This window comes from Papilio machaon, chromosome 26 (genome assembly GCF_912999745.1).
Source record: "Papilio machaon chromosome 26, ilPapMach1.1, whole genome shotgun sequence".
Taxonomy (NCBI): Eukaryota; Metazoa; Arthropoda; class Insecta; order Lepidoptera; family Papilionidae; genus Papilio; species Papilio machaon.
The window spans coordinates 2,897,271-2,921,583 of NC_060011.1; the positions used below are offsets into that span (position 1 = coordinate 2,897,271).

The 24,313-nt window shown below is 36.8% G+C and overlaps 2 protein-coding genes across 2 annotated transcripts; one reads left to right on the plus strand and one right to left on the minus strand.

Moving 5' to 3' along the window:
* The first annotated feature begins 1,491 nt into the window (after positions 1 to 1,491).
* Positions 1,492 to 16,510, plus strand: LOC106718702 (facilitated trehalose transporter Tret1-like). Its single transcript, XM_045684534.1, has 7 exons — positions 1,492 to 1,781; positions 11,213 to 11,442; positions 12,140 to 12,463; positions 12,765 to 12,900; positions 14,630 to 14,853; positions 15,642 to 15,824; positions 16,169 to 16,510. Exons 1-7 carry the CDS (start codon positions 1,709 to 1,711, stop codon positions 16,433 to 16,435), a joined length of 1,437 nt encoding a protein of 478 aa, XP_045540490.1. The 5' UTR covers positions 1,492 to 1,708; the 3' UTR covers positions 16,436 to 16,510.
* A 4,344-nt stretch (positions 16,511 to 20,854) lies between these two features.
* Positions 20,855 to 21,679, minus strand: LOC123722491. The gene has a single exon (XM_045684360.1). The coding sequence runs from the start codon at positions 21,677 to 21,679 to the stop codon at positions 20,855 to 20,857; it is 825 nt and encodes a 274-aa protein (XP_045540316.1).
* Positions 21,680 to 24,313: the final 2,634 nt, after the last annotated feature.

Sequence of the window (24,313 nt, forward strand, 5' to 3'; positions counted from 1 at the left end):
TTAACTTTTTTACAATATTCATTTACATGTTTTATTCTACATTATCCTTCAGGTGGCTCATATGGCGTGATCTTTGTATTAACACGCCAGAAAGGTGTGCCAGGAACGGGTAAACTGTCAAAAAACTTTTTTCTGCATCAAATGTTAATATAAAAAATCATTTATTACAATAAAAAAACTAAGTTTAAATATACTGATAAGCTACTGATAAACATTATTTAAGTATACAATAGGTTTTTTATAAGTAGTGATCAGTACTCTCGCACTAGGCGCAGCTTGGATACCGAGGATCCTGAAGAGACGAGTATTATCAAAAAACTTTTTCATACGTACTTACCTTGGTCATCGAGTATTCTAAGGCTGTGATCCGCAAAATGGTCCAGAAGGACCCGCTGGTGTCCATAGAAGGTCCGACGGGAGATAGCGGGAAATAAAGTTGAGGTTTCACATATTGAAGAAAAAAAGTAGCAGGACAGGGTTCCCTGAAACCAGTTAAATTTTTAAGTGGTCTAACAAGTTTAGTTATCTATGTTCTAAGGTAAATAAGCTCCTATGATATTTAACGGTGTTTAAAAATTTCATCTACTTTTTCAAGCCATTCGAATTTTTATGTCCTTTCGTCTCGAATACGTGATTTCTATCTTACTCCCTTGGATTTTGTCGTGAATTAATGTATGTATTTTAGTACTTATTCTGCGCAAACGCAGTTCGGCGCCGCCGGGCCGCGTTTCTGCGTCACAAACTCCTTATAATACGTTACGTGCCTTCATTATTATGAGACGTACTTTCTTTCGCTTAATTCCTTCGAATGCCTCTTCCTTAACTGACTTTTAAGTCACGATGTGATAATTAATAGCCATTTTAAATACATTATTTGTTTAATTAATAGTTTAGATGTAGAAATGTCTCTGTGATGCAAATGTCGGAGTGTTAGGAAAGGAAGTGGAATTTACATCAGATTAATAACTACTAAGATATTTGGAGCAATCGCCGTTCGATTGAATAAAGGGATTATAACTGCGGAGAAACTAATGTTTTAGATGAAATTTATTAATAAGAGTGGCAGGCAGAGTCTTTCAGCTGTTGCATAGCAACAAAAACGCACTTAATCAGAATACCGATTGTTTTCATTAGTATTGTTCGGTTCTATATTTATAAAAATTGAATGTGGAAGTTGCCATCAAATACCGTTGACAAAGAAATGAGTATAAGTCAAAATTTTTACTATTATTTAAATATTTTTATTTATATTATTTTAATGCAATTGTCTCTGCCATAAGTCTCGAAGCGAGACCTGTTTCACAATCAATGTAATTATATTATATTGAAAAAATGTTACCGCAAACTGTAAATTCTACGTCTAAATTATTTATATTTTTTACAATATTTATTTCAAATATATTTTTTATAGAATTGTAGTGAAGCGTACCCTTAATTGATATCAGACAACGGTCGCTTAAATGCTCTAGAGAGACGCATATAAACAAGCAAACAAGCCGGCCGGCAATTCCATTGGGACTTATTCATTCGAAATTAGAATACGGTTGACCGCGCGCGCTTTCCGCGCCTTTTTTAACGGCTACGATTCGAAACAAAAAAAATATGATTTCAATTTATATTTAAACTCTTTTAAATTGTGATAAATTCACTTATAGGTTTTAAAATTATTTTTTAACTGGCCGTTTAATTTTTTTTTAATTTATCCAAAATGCTTAAATACACAGTAAAAAAGTATTGCTCGGAGGGAAGTAAATTTCATCAAATTGTTATGGTGGTTCTAAGTGAGTATACTTTTTAAATTATTTATAGGCGGTAAGGTTAAGAATTAATGTGTTTAATATATTTAAAAAGCGTCCACAAAGTTTTAGCCAAAAGCTTTAAATATTCATTCTAATATTTTTGCTTAAAAGACTTAATAGGTTCCAGAAAACCTCATTTTTCTACATTATTTTTTTTTTTTGTAACATTTCTTCTACGATTTGGATTAATTGTAACCATTGCTGTAAATTTTCATTTAAAAATTATCAATTAAGGTGTCGTGCAGGACAGTTAACATATATCTTTAAACATTGAAAAAGAATTAAAAGTACCAGTCAACAAAAAAAAAATAGCAATAAACATATTGTACAAAATTTAATTTTAATAGATCTATAGGTCCGAATATAAGCGCTTTTAAAAATATATCCGATCTATGCGTTTTTGTTCTTTTTGTCAATATTTTGATATTTTACGTAAGTTATAAAGATTAATTTAATAACAATAACACTTAACCCTAATGTTAACAATTCGGTTATTCCGTTACATCGACTCGAGCGTGAGGCGTTTATTTTTTCTTCCAATAACTCTAGTTGACAGCCGACCGTTGGCTTTAACTTGTCCATACAACTTGGAGGAGTAAACTTCCTGTGGTTTAATATTAGTCTACCATAGAGTACAATTTGAAGATTTTTTTTATGTTGAAATCTGATTTGTTTCAAATAACAATAGTATTTTTTTTTCGGAAGATAAATATTTTATTAAAAGTAATTAGTAGATTTAAGGTATTTTCACGTTTTAATTTAAAAAAAATGTACGATTAGATTAAAAATGTTTGAGGATAAGTTACTTTGCTTTGTTAGCGCGACTATCCAATGCAGTAATAAAATTTCTTAAACGTTATGTCTGCCATAGTGAGAAAACAATTTTTTATTTTATTAACCCGAATAATTGCATCAAGTTTTATATTTATTTATTTCAAGTCTGTCACGATGCCACCTTCTTTCTAAATATTTTGTAGGTCGTGGTATCATACGAGTGGCATTACACTTCGTTTTTCAATACAAGGTCAGCACTCGAGGACCTTTCTTTCTAACGGTCGATTCTATGAGATGTGTCATCTTTAAAAATCATTACTAATTTATCATTGGAAGTAGTTTTTACTAAATTAACAGTTACATTATGACCTATAGCCTTATTCTTTATAAATATGATAGCAAAAACGAAATGTAGTTTGTGTGTAATAATAGACAATATTAATAAATATACAGGAAAAAATAAACTAAGCGGCCAGTCCGTGTCAATTAAAACGGGATTAACACGTCATATTGGTTTTCCGCTCACAGTTTTTCAAATAGCGAACATGTTTTTCTTCTTTATTATTACCATGCCAGAACTATTCAATATCTTTTATAAATCTAATAAAGGGCAAGGTTATCAAACAAAAACCTTTATGGTTCTGTTAACAGAATCCATATTAACATGTTTTTTTTTAACATTTCCGCATGTACAGGTTAAAAAATAAGCAAACATTATGATACAATCTCGATCATTCTTTAAAAAGTAAACTGTCATAGTAGCAACGTCCCAATATTTTGTACTATAATATTACTAGCTGTCTAAAAAAAAAACTTAATTAGTAACCTAAATTTCAGCGAGATCTGGAGATACCTTTTTAATAAACATCCATCCGTCCATACATATAAACATTCGCATTTATAATATTAGTAATATAGGGTGGCAAAAATCCGCTAAAATACCGAACTAAAAACTATCAATGTACGTTCGCAATTTCTGATGCGTTGCCTGTTTGGTAAACAGAGGAGGAGATGTACAGAAAGGGACTATTTCCCTTTCCTATGCATCCTCTCCTCCGCCGAATTCACTTTCATTTTAAGAAAAGGACGAGAAGAGGAAAAAGGGAAAGGGGGAATACTTAGTTGCGTCCGAGTAGTAATAAAAATGAACTGGTCAGAACTTATAATTTTTGACCATAATCAGTAAGTCTGTTTTGTAGTAGGAAAACGTTTACCCTAAGCAAGTACACTGCATATAAAATTCGAGGTGCGTATCTGAGCGAATTTATCAAGTATTTTATTTTTCAATGTAATTTCTTTTAAAAACGGCACAGTACATATCAGTATTCAACATTCAGAGGTGAAGCTTCACAATTATCAAGTGTTAAGTTTTGTTTGAAAATAAATCTTTTCTTTGCATGTAAAACCAAATGTGAGGTCTGTATAACATAGTTGTCATTTGTTGTTAATATTTCATAAGTTCTTACATTATTAGATAAGGTCGCGTGAGGTTTCCACCGACTAAAACCCCACGTTGGCCACCAACTGCGATGATAAGGGGGCCGCAGAATCTCCAAATAGAACGCCACCGCCGCCCTCTAAAACGCTTTGCAATTATTTGCATCACTAATACTCGTATATACTGGCCACGTCTCGGGAAAAAGGAGTACAGATAAAGTAATAACAGACACGTGACAATCGTTTAGTCGCGTTTAAAATAATTAAAAACTGATTAAACAAATGAACGAGGCTATTATCATAAAATTTAAGGTGAAAAGAGTCATTTCTATATTTAGAAGGTACTTAGTAAATATACTTAATGTCGGTAAAACGGGTTCGTTTAGACAACCGTCTGTGTTTATTGATCGTGGATCAAGAAATTATAAAATACTAGCTTTTACCCGCGACTCCGTCCGCGCGGAATAAAAAATAGAAAACGGGGTAAAAATTATCCTATGTCCGTTTCCTGGTTCTAAGCTACCTGCCCAAAAATTTTCAGTCAAATCGATTCAGTCGTTCTTGAGTTATAAATAGTGTAACTAACACGACTTTCTTTTATATCTATACTAGTTTTTACCCGCGACTCCGTCCGCGCGGAATAAAAAATAGAAAACGGGGTAAAAATTATCCTATGTCCGTTTCCTGGTTCTAAGCTACCTCCCCATCAATTTTCAGCTAAATCAGTTCGACCGATCTTGAGTTATAAATAGTGTAACTAACACGACTTTCTTTTATATATATAGATTAACCGAAGAACATGACATATTTTTTTTCCTATTTTAAAATTATAAAATCCTCGTATCACGATGTATATCCGGGATAAAGTTCAAAAATACTAAACAGATATTGATATTTTGTACCAATTTGTATAGACAAAGATTTTGTGGGTATACTTATTGTCGAATATAATAGAGCAAATTAAGAGCTATATTTTACGTACATATATACGTTACTATTAGAAGTTTTTCGACCTAATTGAATTGCCAGTGTCAAATAACATTTCACCAAAATGGGTAGGGAATAAATGACTGCGACTATGTCTATGTCATCTTACTAATGTTATAAATGCGAAAGTTTAGATGGATGGATGGATTGATGAATGTTTGTTTTTTAAGGTGTCTTCAGAACGGCTTAACGGATCTTGGTGAAATTTGGCACAGATGTAGAACATACTTTGGAAGAACACATAGAAAACTTATTAAGTTTTTTTATTTAATTTCTCGCAGACGGAGTCGGAGGCAAAAGCTAATTGTTAATAATTAAGATATTTAATTACGCAGCATCATTTAAATAGCCGCAATTCTTATGATCCACTCTATAATTTGTACAAATCTTAAAAAATGTTTGATTAACGGTACCTTGATTTATGTATAAAAAACAACTTGTAAATTTAAAATCACTGTGGATGGTATTTGTATAAAAAAACCAGTCCTATAATGACGTAATTTGGTGTCATCTTTTTCATACTAACCTTAAATAGGCGAAACGTCACAATTTGAATTAATTTCGATGAAACGCTATCAAAAAATTAGTCTGGCATTACATTACGAGGAGATAATCTAATATATAAAATTTTCGTGTCACAGTTTTCGTTCCCGTACTCCTCCGAAACGGCTTGACCGATTCTCATGAAATTTTGTGAGCATATTCAGTAGGTCTGAGAATCGGCCAACATCTATTTTTTTTTTTGGAACGAAGTTCCTTATCGCGCGTTGTGAAAGGGGGATAGACGGAAAAAATTCTTACGAAAAGTTGTCACGACACTTTTTGCTATAGTAAGTATGTTAACGACGAATGAGCGCTACTTCACCATGGCAACGACGTGACAATATATAAAGAAAATTCATAGAAATAAAATGTACTTCTTGTGAAAACTTAAGTTTTTTATTCATAGAATAAACATTGGTTCCTTCGCTAATTAATCGAAAGGAACTTCGTTCCATCCGGGTGTCCCTTGACACCTCTCAAGTTTTTTTTTTTAACTGCGCGCGGACGGAGTCGCGGGCGTCAGCTAGTGGAAATATAGAAATGAGATCAACGAAATTTAAAAGGATGGATGGATGGATCGTGTGAAAGATATAATGTCAATTCAGATATTACGGGTAATAGAGACGTATGGAATACTAGTTCATACTGCGTCGACCCTACGTAGGGCACGGTAGTATTTTTGACAGATATTTTTTTTATAGATAAAACACCAGTTGGTATGCAAATCTTTAATTTGGAATATATTATTTTTTTATATTAATAGTGTACATAAGTTTAAATAATTATTAATTTGACTGACACATATAGTTAAAAGTCTTGATAATAGCAATAATGTACCCCGTAAAAGATAGAAGTTACGTAAAAAAAACGATCAACTATATTTTACTCCAATTAATGATTCAATCTCTTTGCGCATCTGTTCGGAGTTTACAAGTTAATGTGGGTTTCCACTGTTCATAATTCTGTAACGCTGTCGGCTAACCACGGACAAATGCACCAAGCTGTTAATCATTTAATGATGGCAAAAAGTTATTCGAGTTTCATTGAATGCAAATATTAAGTCGCTGCCCACAAACTGCTAGACAGTGGTATTGATTTTTCAATGTATTTTACAAACGTACGAGTGTAAAAAAAGGACTCTAATGACACGCAATCCGCTGGTCAGCCTGACGGGCACGAACGGACATAAACATAAACGAGATTATTTCCACGTGCAGATGTTCGTTGGGCATTACGCACTATGGAAATGGCCCTTTAGTGGTAGAGTGTAAAGCGATATAAGCAAAACAATCAAGACCAATAATTCACCGTAAGGACCATTACGCATGTTGTTTACGCGTGTAACATTTATAACAAAGACGTTAAATTACAATATTTTTGATTTATATAAAGAAGATGCAATTAACTGTCACAAGATTGTATTTTAATTAATGATAATTACTAAGAATTATTGAGTTTTGTTTGATAATATTTTAAAATAAATCTTTTTTTTTTAAATGAGGGGTAATGTTAACCAACTCACCAATTTTGAAGATTATCCTTTTGATATGTTCCCCTGGGGTTTCTAGCTTAATGTTTTTTTTTTTAAATTATTATTTACTAAACTAGTTTTATACATAATCGACTCAATTTAGCATAGATATTCAACAAGTTCAAGGCAAGCCTTGCGTCTACTATTCTACCGGTTTTCTATGTAGGTATATTTTCTTTTAGTATATATTTTTAGAAGGATCATTTTGGACAATGCCAATAAATCGCTTCTTTACAAGAATAATGTTATATTTTTTAAACCACAACTTTACGGGAGAGCAATTTTAAACATTTAAGCGTTGATAAATTCTAAAATATTGATACTTTTACAGTCGGAAAACAATTGAATTGTTGCGGCAATTAATGTGTTTTCTGAAAATAATCAAAAAAGTGTTTGAAATTGCTCTCCTCTAAAGTTTTGGTTTAAAAAATACCACGTTGTTTTGTAAATTGGCGAAATAGTAATAAAATATTTATACATGATTTTATAGACTTTAATAAGTCACGTATTTATTCCGTGTCTGTACAGACTAGTTTGGAGCCTGTCAGAGGCCCTCTTTTAGGGTGAGTGGGACTGGAATATTACGTCTCTCACTCTTCAGCTTTTCTTTCTGTGTATTTCCAGATTTTTATCATGTGATGTGCAAAATAATCGTATAATCGAGAATTTAATCAGTTTAGTCAATATCTTCCAAACTAGTTTTCACTCATTTTAATATTTGGAATTCCTGGTATTTCGATATCAAGAACAGAGAGTATAACTCAGACGTCGTCAGCTTTATTGTCGCGGTATTACACCTTTATAACACATTAATTTGAATAAAAAAAAATTTAATCCCTCGCTCAAAGGTAAATAATTTATATTGTCATTCTCATACCAAGGAAACAAACGGTGTTATTTTGTTTCGATAAAAAAGCGAAGTGATCACTGCCCATAGTCATCTTCAACTGCAAATGCGTTGCCTTGTTTTGATCGGCAAGGGAGTGGACACACAGGAAGAGAATTTCATTCCTTATAAAACAAGTGCGGGAAGGTGAATCACATTTGCATCATTTGTGTCAATACTTTTACGAATTCACACAAACTTATATCCTAGGCGATGGCTTGTCTATAAAACTACAACTGTAGGCCTAGCACGAAATATTTTCGATTAGCGCCTATTCGTCAATTATGTCAAAATTAGTATGAGATTTTTGGTGTATTACGCCCGCTACACAAATTTCGTCGATGACAATACGACGGCGCTTTTCACAAATATTCGTGCTTGGCCGACTAGTTCGTCCGCTGAATAGTATTCAGTAAATAAATCTTACACCAGACTAGACACATTACGTACATCTCATTCATGAATGTTAAGCGTCGATGTGAACTGGTTCTTTGACCAAACATCTAGGGTTGTCAACTTTCAATAAACTTGTAGTCTCCGACAAAGTCTAACACGGTGAGAGGGACACTAATATCGAGATTGGTTAAGTTTTATAAAAACTACATAGGCAATGACACAGAAAACAAGATGAGAAGACAACACAGTGCTACAAGGACATTCTCAGGATTTATTTTAATTTAGGTTCACTTTTGCATACCGTATCAGAAACCGTATCAGACCGAAAAAATCTACAACCAGTAATTTGGCAACCCTTGAAGACTTTTTTCACATCACTTTGACAAGAAGCTATCAACGGTAAAAGGATTAAATTCTATGATGTGGCAGCCCTATAACACCTAGCAACCAGTGACGATGGACCGGTCAGACTGCTCTATGTAGTCATCGGCCTCTGGCATTCTATCACCAAGGTCAAGTGTAAACTGCACACTATAATTGGAAGTGATAATGAATGCATTTACAAGTCACTTATCGTTAGTTTCAGAGACTAAAATCACTGTATGAAACATATCGTCATCTCGCTCAAAACTGAGATAACAATATGTTTTAACTAGGGATTTTCGTCTGAAATCAACGATTACTCGACTAAATTAAAAATAGAAAATTTTAATAGTAATGATTAAATCTATTTAGTCTATAAAAATTAGGATATGTTCGTATTCTTTTGTTAGCGTAGAATTAAAAAAAAACACTGTTTATTGCTTTGCGGAACTATTGAATAATTACGTAAAAGGAAGAACAAATATCCATCTAAAACCGTACATGTTTCCGGATTTAAAATAGCCTATGCGTTTTTATATCCTATGCGTTATTCCTATTCAATATCTGTGAAAAATTTCATCAAAATCCGTTCAACCGTTCCGGAAAATACTTGATGACATACATCCAAACATTCGTATTATATTTATTGAGGTAATTATAGCCGATTGAGATGATACAAACAAAAACATAAATTTACTGCCTTAATTGAAGTGAACATCAACAACAGATTCAATGAGCTCGTAATGTTCATTGTTCGAATACATTTCATAATTACCCGACGCCGAACCGTCTGCCTTTAGCTTTACTTCGAGATCAATGTTGTTTTCATGAACTTCGAACGATCCAAGAGCTTCTAGTACTTACGTTTTATGTCTCGTACCTTTTAATTATAAACTAGCGGTTGCCCACGACTTCCTTAACGCAGAATTAAAAAAGAATAACATGCCCGCGTGCAGCAGCTACCACCGCGACAGAATAAATTTTTAAATTACTTTTTCGTTATCAGCCACTCAAACATATTACGTGTAAGAAAAATTAATGATGATTATAATATTGTGTTTTTTTAAATTAAGGAATTGTAAAAAATTGCAAATAGAAGTAAGTTACTTTGTACATTTTATTTCATTTTTAATTTTGTTTTTTATCTGTATGGAAATAAATGGCTTTATTATTATTATTATAATATTGTGCAGGGTTTCAAGTATAGTGGTTTTCAATTATCAATAAGTCTTGAAAAGTGTTTTTACAACCTTCAAATCTAGCAAAATCAATTTAAACCACTTTCCGGATACTAATAGAGCTGAAATTTTGCATACATGATTTTTTTTTGATCCGATGATGGAGCTGAAAGATGGATATAGGAACTTCACAATGAAATTAAACAATCTCATCTAGTTTACGCTCGTTTGAATTATCATGACGAATAGTTTTTATTTTTAGTTCTTTTAATAAACAAGAACATAATAAGAGCTTGTTATTAATTTTTTTTTATATTAGTTTTAATATTTCTGATTTAAAATAACACTATCAAGGCTCTGAAGAATTTGTAAAATAAATTCTTTTGATGATGATGATGATGTAATCCCGGCCGATATCGGCCACGGCGACTGTCTTCAGCTCCGGTTTTGACGTTGGTGTGCTCGCATGTGGCTTATGTAGCCAATTTTGTTTGCGAAAATCCTCGCACATTGCGGACATGAGAGCACACTGTTCACGTAATTATAGCTGATAGCCGCAGGTGGTCGGGCTTTCAGCTCGTCGCGTCTGGCATCTAGCTCAAGGAGCCGCCGGTTTTCAAATTGTTTGACGCTATGTAAATTCTTTTATTACTAGGACAACATGAATTCGGATGTAATGAATTACTTTTAAAGCGGTCATCGTATCAAGTGAATATATATTTGGTAAACTGTTACCGACTGCCTAGCAGCTATTTATTTGTAACCAGCTAGTGGCTACTTAAGTCTAGATTGTCTCAGTAATAGATCTTTCTAGAAGCACGTGTATGCATCTCCTAACCTTGAGTGACATCTATAATTAATACGGAACGATTGGACTTACAATGTTGAAGTAAAATTGATATTAATTGTACCGAGTATTTCTATCTTGGTCAATTGATATGATGTAATGAGATATTTGAATAATTAAACTGGCGTTCACCTTTTGTTATGCAACTGTTTCTGTTAACTGTCGACTTAGTAATCATTAGTAAACTGTTACTAAGTAATCTTAACGTGGGTTTCTAATACTTGTACAAACACTTAAGAGGTATGTAGAAGAAGCGAGAGAGCTGTGTCAGTACCGCACCTATTGTAGGATCGTGGTCACTGTATACCGCGCTGTGTTGCATGCCTCTATGTTATGTTTTCTACAGATTTTTAAGCAATGGAAACCAAGGTTGACATTATGATGATGATAAGTTGAATAGCAGACTTTTTTTACCCTTTCTTTTTGTCACAAAAACAAGGACAAACGTTAATTTATTACTTTTGTTCACAGTGGTGTTACCAGTTTTCTCCTATGGCACAGCGATCGGATGGCTCTCTCCGATGGGTCCTAAGCTCATGTCCGAGGACACTCCGGCGGCTGAACCAGTACATCAGGATGTGATATCTTGGATGGCTTCAGTTCCTTACCTGGTTGGAACACCGGCTGTCTTTTTGTTCGGATTTATTGTAGATAATTTTGGAAGGAAGAAAGCTTTGATGCTTACATCTTTGTCTATGGCGGTAAGAAAAATCATATTTAGTCTTTAACATTATTTTAATTTTGAATATGTTTTGAGGAAAAAAGAAAACCGGTGAATCAACAATAGCTTCTTTTTAATTTCGTTTTAATGTCTCTTCTTAATGGACAGGATTTCTATTAAAAAATCACCGTAATGACGTATATAAACTTTGACAGTTGACAGTGGACTATTGGGAACTTTCAAATTCTCTCCACATTAAACAATGTCTCTTAATTACAATTGAGGTCCGTTTTTGTTCGGATTTTAAAAATTTAAAACTCCTAACCTAGAGCAGTATTCTTCGTATAGATTAATAAATTAACGGTAGTATAATCTTAAATTGAATATCCATTGCATGCTTGTTACATTATTTAAACAGCACGAAACCCATAGAGAATGCCGTTACAACTTAGTCACGTGCAAAAATATTTCAAGTTAACAGGTTTTGTAGTTTTTAGCGGTTTGTAGATCTTATCGGCTTGATTAATTTCGAAATCTTTAGTAAAACGTCGAGATAAGTGTATCGTGTGTAAAGTTTTTTATTCAAATTTGAAAATTCTAAAATTTTTTCAATACTTTCTAATGCCTAAACACTTGTATTAATACCAGTTTTCTGTTGTTTTCAACAGTGGAAGCCTACACTAACATGCAAAAGTTCTAATTTGTAAAAAATTATACCTTACCTTAACTGTTTACAGGCGTGTTGGTCTTTGAAGATCTATTCTACTTCAACATGGGCGTTAATATTAGCTCGTGCGATAGTCGGGTTCGGCGTGAGCGGATCGTATGTGGTCACTCCCTTATATATCAAGGAGGTCAGCGAGGATTCCATCAGGGGCACCCTTGGGAGCCTGGTCATCTTGTCCCAGAACCTTGGCAACCTGCTGGTCTACATCGCTGGAGAATATCTCTGCTATAATACTACGCTGTGGATATGTCTCTCCGTGCCCTTGATACATTTGCTTCTCTTCATCACAATGCCTGAAACACCATCTTACCTCCTTAAAAGTGGAAAAGTTGATGTAAGTTATTTTTTTTTTTCAAAATTATTTTTTTCTATGTTTTCTTTATTTTTTTTAGTTTTTTTTTAGTTTAATAGCCTTTATTGCTTTACAGTTTGTTTACAGTTAATATTAAATACCTATTTACTAAAAACTAATTTTATTTTTATTTATATTTTATGATGAAAATATGTTTTACACTACCCGTATCTCTCCCCTATTCCACATGTAGGGTAGAGATTCGCACTGCACAGCTATCCTTGGTCCGTCAAAAAGGTTGATGCGAGTATTCAGATTGAGTAAGGATGTGTATAATGTTCAGGAGGCTCGCGGGGCATTGGCGTGGCTACGTTGCCGGCAGCCGGGTGATGCAGCGGTGGACTCCGAATTACAGGCCTTACTGCTAGAAATGGAGCAGGACAATTCTGTAAAATTCTTCGAGGTCCTCAAAGTTCTGAGTAAGTGATATGAAAAATTTGATATTTACAAGTTTCATGCTGCTTATATCTTTAAGGCAAGCCAAGTCTGTGACACTGAATATGTTAGAATAAAAGAGTATTAAAAGGGCCTCAAAGGGGTCAATAGATAGAAATTATCAAATGTTTTTATAAAGTACTATAATCTTTCATTAAAAAAAAAATATCATTCAAAATAAGTAAATCGATGTTCAAACTTATATATGTATATAACAGAATACATAGCAGCATTCAGGTAAAAAGACTTGACCTACTGTTTTACTATGTGACGGCAATAACGGTAATGGTGCGTGGGCACGAGTGGTAACAAAACAATGTGTTCCCAGGCCCCGGTAATGAGCTCGTGCCTACTGCTTGTTTACACTGTTATTGTTAGACTTTACCGACACTAGAGTTAGAGGAAATTTTCTAAATAAACGCTGGCGGAAGAAAATATGTAGATACTTATATGAATATAAATATGTAGGTATATATATGTGATAGTCAAAAGCAATTATAACGACATCAAACTATTAATATTCCGTCGTATTACCGATATTGTATTGTTTATTAGGCGTATCTCGCGTTCAGTCCAGATCTACGGCTTTTGGCGCCATATTTGATGTTTCTTCTAATTCCATAGAATGGTTTCTACTGTAAAAAATCTTTCTAGTTCAAGAAGAATTGGATGCTCTATCTCCTCAGTAGTTGACTACACACTTTAACACTTAACACCACTATAACACTTTGCAGTCAATTCTTGTTTCTTTTCGTACTGATATGCAAGCGTATAAACTAGCAACCACCACTAAGGCAAGATCGATTCCCTGCTATGATGAAGTGGCGGTAGAATTCAAGTGGAATAGATAATAACGGCCAATAGTGTGACGGGCAGAATCAACACAACTACTTTTTATGAAAAATAAGCCAATCTAAAAACAATAATTATTAGTCAAGCCAGTGTCAAATTATGAGTGTATAATTAGAGTGCTAAATAAGGAAATTATTAATAAATAGTAGTAAATTTGTATTTACAATTATTTTATTTATCATTCAATATCGAATATTCAATATATTAGTATATTCAATTTCAGTATCTTCAATAACGAAGATCGTAATTGTAACATTAAAACTTGACATCTGAGCAACTTGTTCAATTAAAAATACGTATTTGATTTAAGCTTTAAAAATCAGGTTACTATAAAGATATCGATGTTATTTACGGTAATTGCGAGTGCAAATTTAAAATCGATTGAATTATTATTATAATTGTAGAAAAAGTAATAAATTAATTAACAGAACTAGATTTCGTATACTATAAAGATCTTAACAACCACGATGAGGTATCGTGATAGGATAAAAAAATTACCATAAATCATGTTGGACAAATAATATCTAATTAATTTGACATTTAAGTCCTGGCCTTGATATACTCGTGTTTAAGCCTACACTACGTTAAATAGAAATATTATTAATCAACCGTTACTGATTAAATTTACAAAAGCTCACAGCCCACGTTAACAACGTGCTCACAAAACATGTACAAAAAGCATGGAACAAAAAACAAGGAAACATTAAAACTCATCACAATTTAAGTTAGATATCTGATTAGCTGAGTATTATTTACTGTTACTGTCAAAGTTCGCGCATTCGCGCGTAGCCGTCGCACTGTTGCCGCGTAGTAACGTTGTTACAATGAACAAAACCTTTAATAAGATTGTCTTTTTTTCAGTATCCGATCGGAACACATTCCGTGCTTTCCGTATCACGCTGACGATAACGCTGGCTCGGGAGTTGTGCGGCTGTCTGGCTGTACTGCATTTCGCGTCTCTAATCTTCAACCAGGCGAGCGGCAGCTGGGTCCTCAACGCCAACCAGCAAGCGACTCTACTCGGTGTGGTGCAACTCATTGGCTCCTGTACCGCCTCTACTTTGGTCGAGAGGACTGGCAGAAAGGTGAGTTCATGAACTGATGTTGACAAATATTGAAATTCTATTTCTTAATGTATTTCTTTTTGGAACGAAGTTCCTTATCGCGCGTTGTGAAAGGGGGCTAGACGGAAAAAATTCTTACGAAAAGTTGTCATGACACTTTTTGCTATAGTAAGCTATTGTAAGCTGTGCGTCGCATGTTTCTCTGTCTGTCTCTTTCTCTCTTATAGAAAGCAAGCCAGATATTTTCATTTCTATTTCGCATTGAACAGTGTGGTGTCGCGACTTAAAAAAAATAAAAAAAAAATTATTACAATTCCTTCACTAATTAATCGAAAGGAACTTCGTTCCATCCGGGTGTCCCTTGAAACCTCTCAAGTTTCTTTTTTATATCATAAAGTGGCAAATAAGCGAGTGCCCAGCTGAATACTCCTAAATGGTGAAGCGACCGCTGCCCATAGACATCCACAATTTCATATGGGTTGCCTACCTCTAAACGATTTTATAACCAGTTTTCGCATATTATGACCTGTAGACTAGGAAGAAACGTGTTCAGCCTCCAAATATTACTGCCAGACTCAAAGTTTTTGATTGGCCACTAAGATAGACCTTTAGTGTAGAGTTCCTCATGTAAATATATAGTAAGATGGACTCTGAACTGCACAGTTGTGAAAGAAATTTCTTCCTTTAGAAAATGGCAGTGTATAAATATTTTCAGGTGGTTTGTCGACATAATTTTAGGTGTGTGGCGTAGTGGGATGCGGCGGGGACCTTGGGCCGCTAAGATATTCAATCAAAATCTTGTTCTCCAGCCACTGTTAGGGACGACGTGCTTGGTATCCGGCGTGTCTCTCGCAGTTCTGGCGGGATGGTTCGCGGTGCGGGCGGGCGGAGCGGCAGTGCCTGTCACGGCGTTATGTCTCTGCATCTATTGCGACGCGGCCGGCCTACAGCCTGTACCCTTCGTTATCATGACTGAGATGTTCTCATTCCAGGTTAGTATTCACTTAACCTTAACAGGTTCTCCGCCACTACAATTTTAGAAAAGACTATTTTGGAATTGCTATTCGACTTGGATATTGGAATAAAATTAAGGTGAACTTGCTAGGCGTAAGTGCCGGAATGTGTCAAGTTGTTCTTCTAATATGTTGTAAAACCAAATTATGGTACCGTTCTATCTAAAAGATTTTATTAGAATACTGTTTTTTAGTGTACCACTGTCGTTGAGATTTGAGTTCATTGCGAGATATGAGGCAATTTTTCTGTAACTAGAATACCGCGAAGACAAGCGACTGAACATATCAAAGTGATCGTTAAAACGTACATTTTTGTATTCCAGTTTCGTGGAACCGTGACTTCAATAGTGATCGCGTTCGCGTGTGCTTTGGTCTCCATCGAGCTGAGGGTCTTCCAACCTCTCGCCGTCTCTATCGGTCTGCATTTTGTTTTCGGCTGCTTCGCGATGGTCTGCCTCATCAGCACTGTGTACATCGTCTTCTGTGTCCCGGAGACCAAGATGAGGACGACGGAGGAGATATACGCAGAATTCATGGGAAAAGGCAAAGAGAAGACCAGGGATTGTGAGGCCTCTGTGACTAGATTGTAGATTTCATTTACTAACCATCTTGCGTTCTTTTAAGCTTGAATCTTTGTTTTATTGAGAACAATGGGTGAAAGGACAATAATGTTTCTAAACTGAAAACTCAAGGTATTTGTGCGAAGTCATCACATGAATACGTAGATGTATTGGGTTTGAAAGAAATGAAAACGCGATAGGATTAACCAATTGAAATTATATTGATCATGGTATGATTGTTCCGTGTTTTATGCAACTTAAATATTCTGTTTTCATAGAAAATTGTATGTAGTGCATTGAGATTTATTTTGTGTTTGAAGTTGCCTTTGGGAAATCTAAATAATTTTGTGTTATATAATCTTTGTGCGTAGATGAATGAATGATAGAAAAGTGTATGAAACGAGAATAATATGAACAAAGTGTAATTTGATATACATTCCTATATGTTGCATGTAGATTTATTTTCATTATTAATGACATGTAAAGTACGGTATAAATTGTATTATTATAGAGATGGATAATGGAATTAGAGAGCTGTAGTCAGTAGACGTAATATCCCTAATTAACTGCCTATTTCCACTTAGCGGCTACCAAGACTTTGACCGCCGCGCTCATTTTGTTTAGTAGTCGATAAAACGATTGAGAAAATGACACACGCGACTTGCCGCGAAGTGAAGATAGGTAGACAAAGTAAGCTATACATGTTTAGAATCTATTCTAACTTTTAAATTTAGTTTTTAGGTATTGTTCTATTCATATAACTTAGCAGTTCATGGTTATTAGCGCACTGCGCAGTGCCCATCCCCAGCTACACCTCTAAAATTGTGTCCTGCGCGAAGTTAAGACATGTCAAGAAATTTGAAAACTATAACACGATACTGTTTGAATGTAAGTGTGGTGTGGGGTGTTGGAAGGTGAGAGATGCGGTGATGTGAGGGTGTGAGGTAGCGAAATGATGCGACCGTTATTCACAACACAATTTATTCTCACTCGTACACACACCAATAAATAAATAGAAGGAGAGTACAACACAGCGAAGAAAAGTAAAAGTAACAGGAGAAAGAGAAATATCACTGTTCGAGAAACAAAGTACACGTTGAGAAATCGTAAGCGGCGTGGTATATCGCGGCACTGTAAAAACTCCACTGAAGTCCGGTGCGTGTGCAAAACCGGTCAGTGACCCCCGCTCAGCTGTGCGTTGCAATTTTGAAATTGCCAATCAGAGGTCAATAAAATTAGTTGTCACGCGCGACGTCGACCACTCGTCAAGCACCTGTATTTATGTGTGTGTGTGTGTGTGTGTGTTATGTAAGAGTGTGTATGTGTGACTGTGGAGTGTTTTTTGGAATATGTAGAAGGTCACCTACATCACCCCCCTCCAGAGACCTGGTTAAGGGCGATAAAAATCGGTAAACTTTACCTTACGTCCCGAACGGGTCGTATACTCCGCAGTCACAGGTTCGTCATTAGTTGCGGTACTGTTGTTACTGTCGCATAAAATGTACGCTGGCTTAAGACGATCAATCGAGACTGTCACTTCCTTCCCGTTAATCAATATAGTAAAAGATTTGTCACTCCGAGAAACGACCTTATGAGGACCGGTATACGCAGGTTGTAATGACGCCCGCACCGCGTCTTCTCGCAGGAAGACGTGACCGGTATTGGCGAGATCTTTAAAAACGAAAACGCTTTTGTTTCCATGTCGCGAGGCCGGGGTTGGGTTTAACTTTTGCGCAAAAGCGCGCAATCTAGCGATGAAGTCACTGACATCAGTTGTACCGCTACTTGAAGGGTCAAAAAATTCCCCGGGTAACCTAAGAGGCTCCCCGTACAGGAGTTCAGCAGTGGACGCGTTCAAGTCTTCTTTAAATGAAGATCGTATTCCCAACAATACCCACGGCAAAGACTCGGTCCATTTTTCTCGCGCATGGCACATTATGGACGCTTTTAACTGCCTATGAAAGCGTTCAACGAGACCGTTAGCTGCTGGGTGGTAAGCAGTCGTACGCTTGTGCTGAAATCCGGCTATTTTCGCGAGGTGTTGGAATAACGCCGACTCAAACTGCCTGCCGCGGTCTGTTATAATATCCGTCGGGCAGCCAAAACGAGATATCCAGCACGAAAGCAACGCTTTAGCCACTGTCTCCGCTGTAATATCCGCGATGGGTACGGCTTCGGGCCACCGAGTGAAGCGATCAACGCAAGTTAAACAATATCGATACCCATCCGATAACGGCAACGGCCCTACGAGATCGATATGTACATGTTTAAATCTTGCGCGGGGCAAATTAAATGTGCCTAGCGGTGCGCTAACGTGTCGCGTAACCTTACAGCGCTGACAATCTAAACAGGTTTTTGCCCATTCACGACAGTCTTTTCTAACACTCGGCCATACGTAGCGTTCTGTGACTAACTTCGCTGTTGTATTAGCGCCTGGATGGCTCAACGAATGTAAACAATTGAATACTTGTCTACGGAAAAATTTAGTAACAAATGGCCTAGACGTCGGTGTACTTACATCGCAGTACAATGGGGTTCGACACCCGGGCAATGCTAATTTTTCTAGACGTAACGACGAACCTTCAGTAATTAATTTTTGAAGTTCGGGGTCCGTAGCCTGACTGTTAGCTAGGGCTTCTAAGTCTAGAGGTTGATCCAACGCTTCGACACGCGATAAAGTGTCGGCAACAACATTATCCTTACCGGAAATATGGCGAATATCCGTAGTAAATTGAGCGATATAATCTAAATGCCTATACTGCCTAGGCGAACAGTTTTTCTTCCTTTCGTGGAATGCGAAACTGATCGGCTTGTGGTCAGTATAAATAATAAAATGTCTAGCTTCTAACATGTGCCTAAAATATTTAATGGCTTCATAAATAGCTAATAATTCTCTGTCGTAAGGTGAATACTTAACTTGAGATGGACTTAATTTGCGCGAAAAGAATGCAAGCGGTTGCCATGCGTTATCAGTAAATTGTTGCAATACAGCGCCGATAGCTGTGTCCGATGCGTCGGTAACAAGTGCGAGTTTCGCTTGGCAATCCGGGTGCGCTAATAACGCAGCGTCTGAAAGGGATTGTTTACAGCGCTCGAACGCATCGAGTGACTCATCTTTCAATGTTATCGGCTGGTTGTTTTTTACTATGCCAACTAATAACTTGTTTAGTGGCGCTTGTAATTCTGCCGCGCGCGGTAAGAAACGTCTGTAAAAATTAATCATTCCTAGAAAACGCCTAAGTTGACGAATGTTAGTAGGAATGGGAAAATGTTTAATCGCTTCTATCTTAGTGTCTAGTGGTTTGGTGCCACTCGCGGAGATGTGATATCCTAAAAATGACACGTCTCGGGCCCCGAAAACGCACTTAGACACATTAATCACCATACCGTAGTCCTTTAAACGTTGGAAAATAATACGTAAATGGTCTTTGTGTTCTACTTCGTCCTTTGAAAAAATTAAAAAATCGTCTAAGTAACAATAACAAAAATCAAGTCCCCTTGTCATTTCGTCTACAAACCTCTGGAACGTTTGGCTTGCGTTTGAAAGACCAAAATTCATATACGGGAACTCATACAAACCAAAAGGGGTTGTTATTGCAGTTTTGGGAATGTCCTCTGGACTCACAGGTATTTGGTTGTACGCTTTTACTAAATCCAGTGTACTAAACACTTTACACCCTGCTATACTGTGAGCGAAGTCCTGTATATGCCTAATAGGATACCTATCGGGAATTGTCCTGGCATTTAACATCCGATAGTCCCCGCAAGGACGCCAACCGTTGTCCTTTTTGGGTACCAAATGTAACGGCGACGACCAAGGACTTTCAGACGGCCTAGCGATACCGCATTCAATCATGGTCTGGAATTCTTCTTTAGCGATTTTTAATTTGTCAGGAGCGAGGCGACGAGGTGAACATGAAACTGGTGGTCCTGGTGTTGTGCGAATGTGATGTACCGTGTTGTGTGGTATGATACGGTGCGTGCCGGATGGTCGAGTAATATCGGGAAAGTCCGACAAAATTTTGTGGTAACCCGAGTCACCCGATTGGACTTTGACCGATGAAATGTCGTTGCATTTAACTCGCAACGCACAAGCTGTTACAAATGTTGTATTGTCAATAATACGTTTGTTACGACAGTCAACTATTAAATTGTAATGATTTAAAAAATCTACACCTATAATAGGTTTAGTCACATCGGCAACAACAAAACGCCATTTATAAGTTCTACGTAAACAAAAGTCAAGTTGTAAATGAACATAACCATATGTGTTTATACAAGAACCATTAGCGGCACTTAGCTGATACGTAGTCCGGGCACGACGCTCTCGCAGCAGCGATCGCGGGAAGACACAGAGGTCGCTCCCAGTGTCGACCAGGAACTGTGTCTTGGATTTGCGATCGGTGACGAACAGGCGACCAGTTGAAGAAGGGCAATCGTCGGTCGTCATTACCGATTGCCTCTGGAGTTTTCCGACTTGAAGTCACATGGGGGGCAGCACTTTGTCGCCTTGTCAGCGAATTTAAAGTGGTACCAACAGACTGGGTGTCGCCGGTAGCTGGACTGGGATCTCGACGAAGAGCGCTGACGGTCGCGTAGTCGGGACCTGGTTCTTGATCTGCCGCTTCGTTGCCTGAGGGCCAGCTGTTGGACCTCCTTTCGTAAAGCAGCGATCTCCCTGGCCAAGTCGACATTCTCACTCTGTCGGCTGGTTGATGCCACCTGAGGTGTCGAGGGGACCAGGTCATTGATCCTATCTGCTATGTCCGCCATCTCTTCAATTGTGGTAGAAGTCTGTCCGGCCAAAACCGTCTGAATGCCGGTAGGTAACCGGCTGACCCAAACTGTCTTCAAAAAGTCGGTTGAGATTTGCGATCCGCCTAAGCTCTCAAGATGCCGAAGAAACTGTGACGGCTTCCTGTCACCCATCTCCTCATGCATCAACAGCTGTGTCAACTTCTTTTCTTTTGATGCACTTAGTCTTTTAATCAGCTCCGATTTCAATTTTTCAAATTTGTTGGTGGAGGGTGGATTGACAATTAAATCCTTGACCTCTTTGGAGTATAGGTTTCCCAGCTGACCAATGGCATAATTAAATTTGGTCGAGTCGCTTGTGATGCCGGCAATGCTAAACTGACCTTCCACTTGGGCAAACCATATCTCGGGTTCCTCCGGCCAAAACGGTGGTATGCGAATTCCAACCTTACATACATGGTCAGAAGGTTCATTTTGCAAACTTCGTGCCTCCTGAAATGCATCCTCGGTGTTGCTCATCTTGATGCTCCTCGGGGTCACCAATGTGGTGTGGGGTGTTGGAAGGTGAGAGATGCGGTGATGTGAGGGTGTGAGGTAGCGAAATGATGCGACCGTTATTCACAACACAATTTATTCTCACTCGTACACACACCAATAAATAAATAGAAGGAGAGTACAACACAGCGAAGAAAAGTAAAAGTAACAGGAGAAAGAGAAATATCACTGTTCGAGAAACAAAGTACACGTTGAGAAATCGTAAGCGGCGTGGTATATCGCGGCACTGTAAAAACTCCACTGAAGTCCGGTGCGTGTGCAAAACCGGTCAGTGACCCCCGCTCAGCTGTGCGTTGCAATTTTGAAATTGCCAATCAGAGGTCAATAAAATTAGTTGTCACGCGCGACGTCGACCACTCGTCAAGCACCTGTATTTATGTGTGTGTGTGTGTGTGTGTGTTATGTAAGAGTGTGTATGTGTGACTGTGGAGTGTTTTTTGGAATATGTAGAAGGTCACCTACATAAGCTAAAATGTGTGTTTACTATATTTATTATGAAAAAATAATTTGATACTTGCATTTTGTAAACATGACAAACAATCTGCTCTTTTTATATTTAAAAAAAATTACAGTATCCGATACTGCTTAAGACTGTCATTCAAAATGGACATTATTCTTTATTGTATGTATAGATTGTTTTATGACAAATATCAAATATTTTATAGATTTTTTTAAGGTTAATTATATTTATTTTGTTAAATAATACATAATACATAGAATTTACCAAATACCACGATATGTATGAATAAATATTTTTCACGCTATGTTTCTATTTTATTCTTAGACTAGCGACCCGCCACGGCTTCGCACGGGTGCAATGCAAAATATACCTACTATAGAATGTCCTTATACACAACGTTCACAGCGTTCACATTAGAAACCTTTAAATTTATCAGTGTTTCTCTACTATATTATGCATTTATTATACATACAAACCTTCCTTAAGAATCACTCTATCTATTAAAAAAAACCGCGTCAAAATCCGTTGCGTAGTTTTAAAGATCTAAGCATACATACGGACATACAGCGAAAGCGACTTTGTTTTATACTATGTATTGATATTGATATTAATCTTTCAAGTTAATATTTTTTATTACCGGACTGAAAATAGGGTAATGTTTTTCGCGCGTATATATTAGGTCCTTACATATGAAATTGGCGTTTTTCGTACTGGCCACTTTAATCACGAATTTCTCCTCTTTGGTAAGGAATTCCAAATTCAAATTTGTACAGCTATAGACTCATGTATTTGTGGTCCGATAACCGTCATTCATTTGTTTTTTTTCTTCTGTTTTTTTCTGTTTGCGTCACTCATTTTACAAAATGGAAAACTTAAAATATCGCATTATTTACGAGTACGAGTTCCGCCGTGGCACTAGTGCTGCGGAAACGACTCGAAGGGTGAATGATGTGTATGGCGGTCGTGTTGCAAAAGAAAACACAGTTCGTTTTTGGTTCCAACGTTTTCGTTCTGGAAATTTCGATCTGCAGAACAAGGCCCGTGGACGGCCTGAGACTCAAGTTGATAATGAAGAGTTGAAGGCTATTGTGGAAGCGGATCCATCGCAAACCACGTCCGAGTTAGCTGCAGGCTGCGATGTTAGTGATAAAACTGTTTTAATTCACTTGAAGCAAATTGGGAAGATTAAAAAGCTTGAAAGGTGGGTACCTCACGAATTGACTGAAGCAAACCGGCAAACGCGCGTCGACTGTTGCGTTACATTACTAAACCGGCACAATAATGAAGGTATTTTAAACCGAATCATTACCTGTGATGAAAAATGGGTTCTTTACGATAATCGGAAGCGCTCAGCGCAATGCTTGGATCCTGGCCAGCCAGCCAAATCCTGCCCCAAGCGAAAATTAACCCCAAAAAAGTTACTTGAAAGCGTTTGGTGGACTAGTGCCGGTATTGTTCATTACAGTTTTCTCAAATCTGGCCAGACTATTACGGCTGATGTCTATTGTCAGCAATTGCAAACCATGATGGAAAAGCTAGCGGCTAAACAACCTAGGCTGGTCAATCGCTCCACGCCACTGCTGCTTCACGATAACGCTAGACCGCACACTGCGCAACAGACAAGGACAACAACGCTTCAATTGGAAAGTCTAAGACATTCTCCGTACTCCCTGGACCTTGCTCCAACAGATTACCATTTTTTTTCTAAATTTGGATAACTTCTTGCAAGGGAAAAAATTCAACTCCGATGGGGCAGTCCAAATCGCCTTCAAAGATTTTATTGATTCCCGTCCGACTGTTTTTTTTAGTAAAGGGATCAATGAACTACCTATGAGATGGCAAAAGTGCATAGAAAATAATGGTTCATACTTTGATTAATTAAATATATTATATTAAAAAATATTCGACTTTTTGTTCCTCCCATACAAAACGCCAATTTCATATGTAAGGACCTAATATGTAAATTTGTTTTATGTATATAAGTTCAATTTTAACGACCTAAACGATTGAACCGAATTTGACAAGTGAGGTGATATTCGATTCCTTTTCCCCGGATTGTCATATTTTACTTCGGCACAAAACACGTGTAGAACGAGTTCGAATCTCTTTTTTACCATAGTGTCAAATCTCGGCCATAA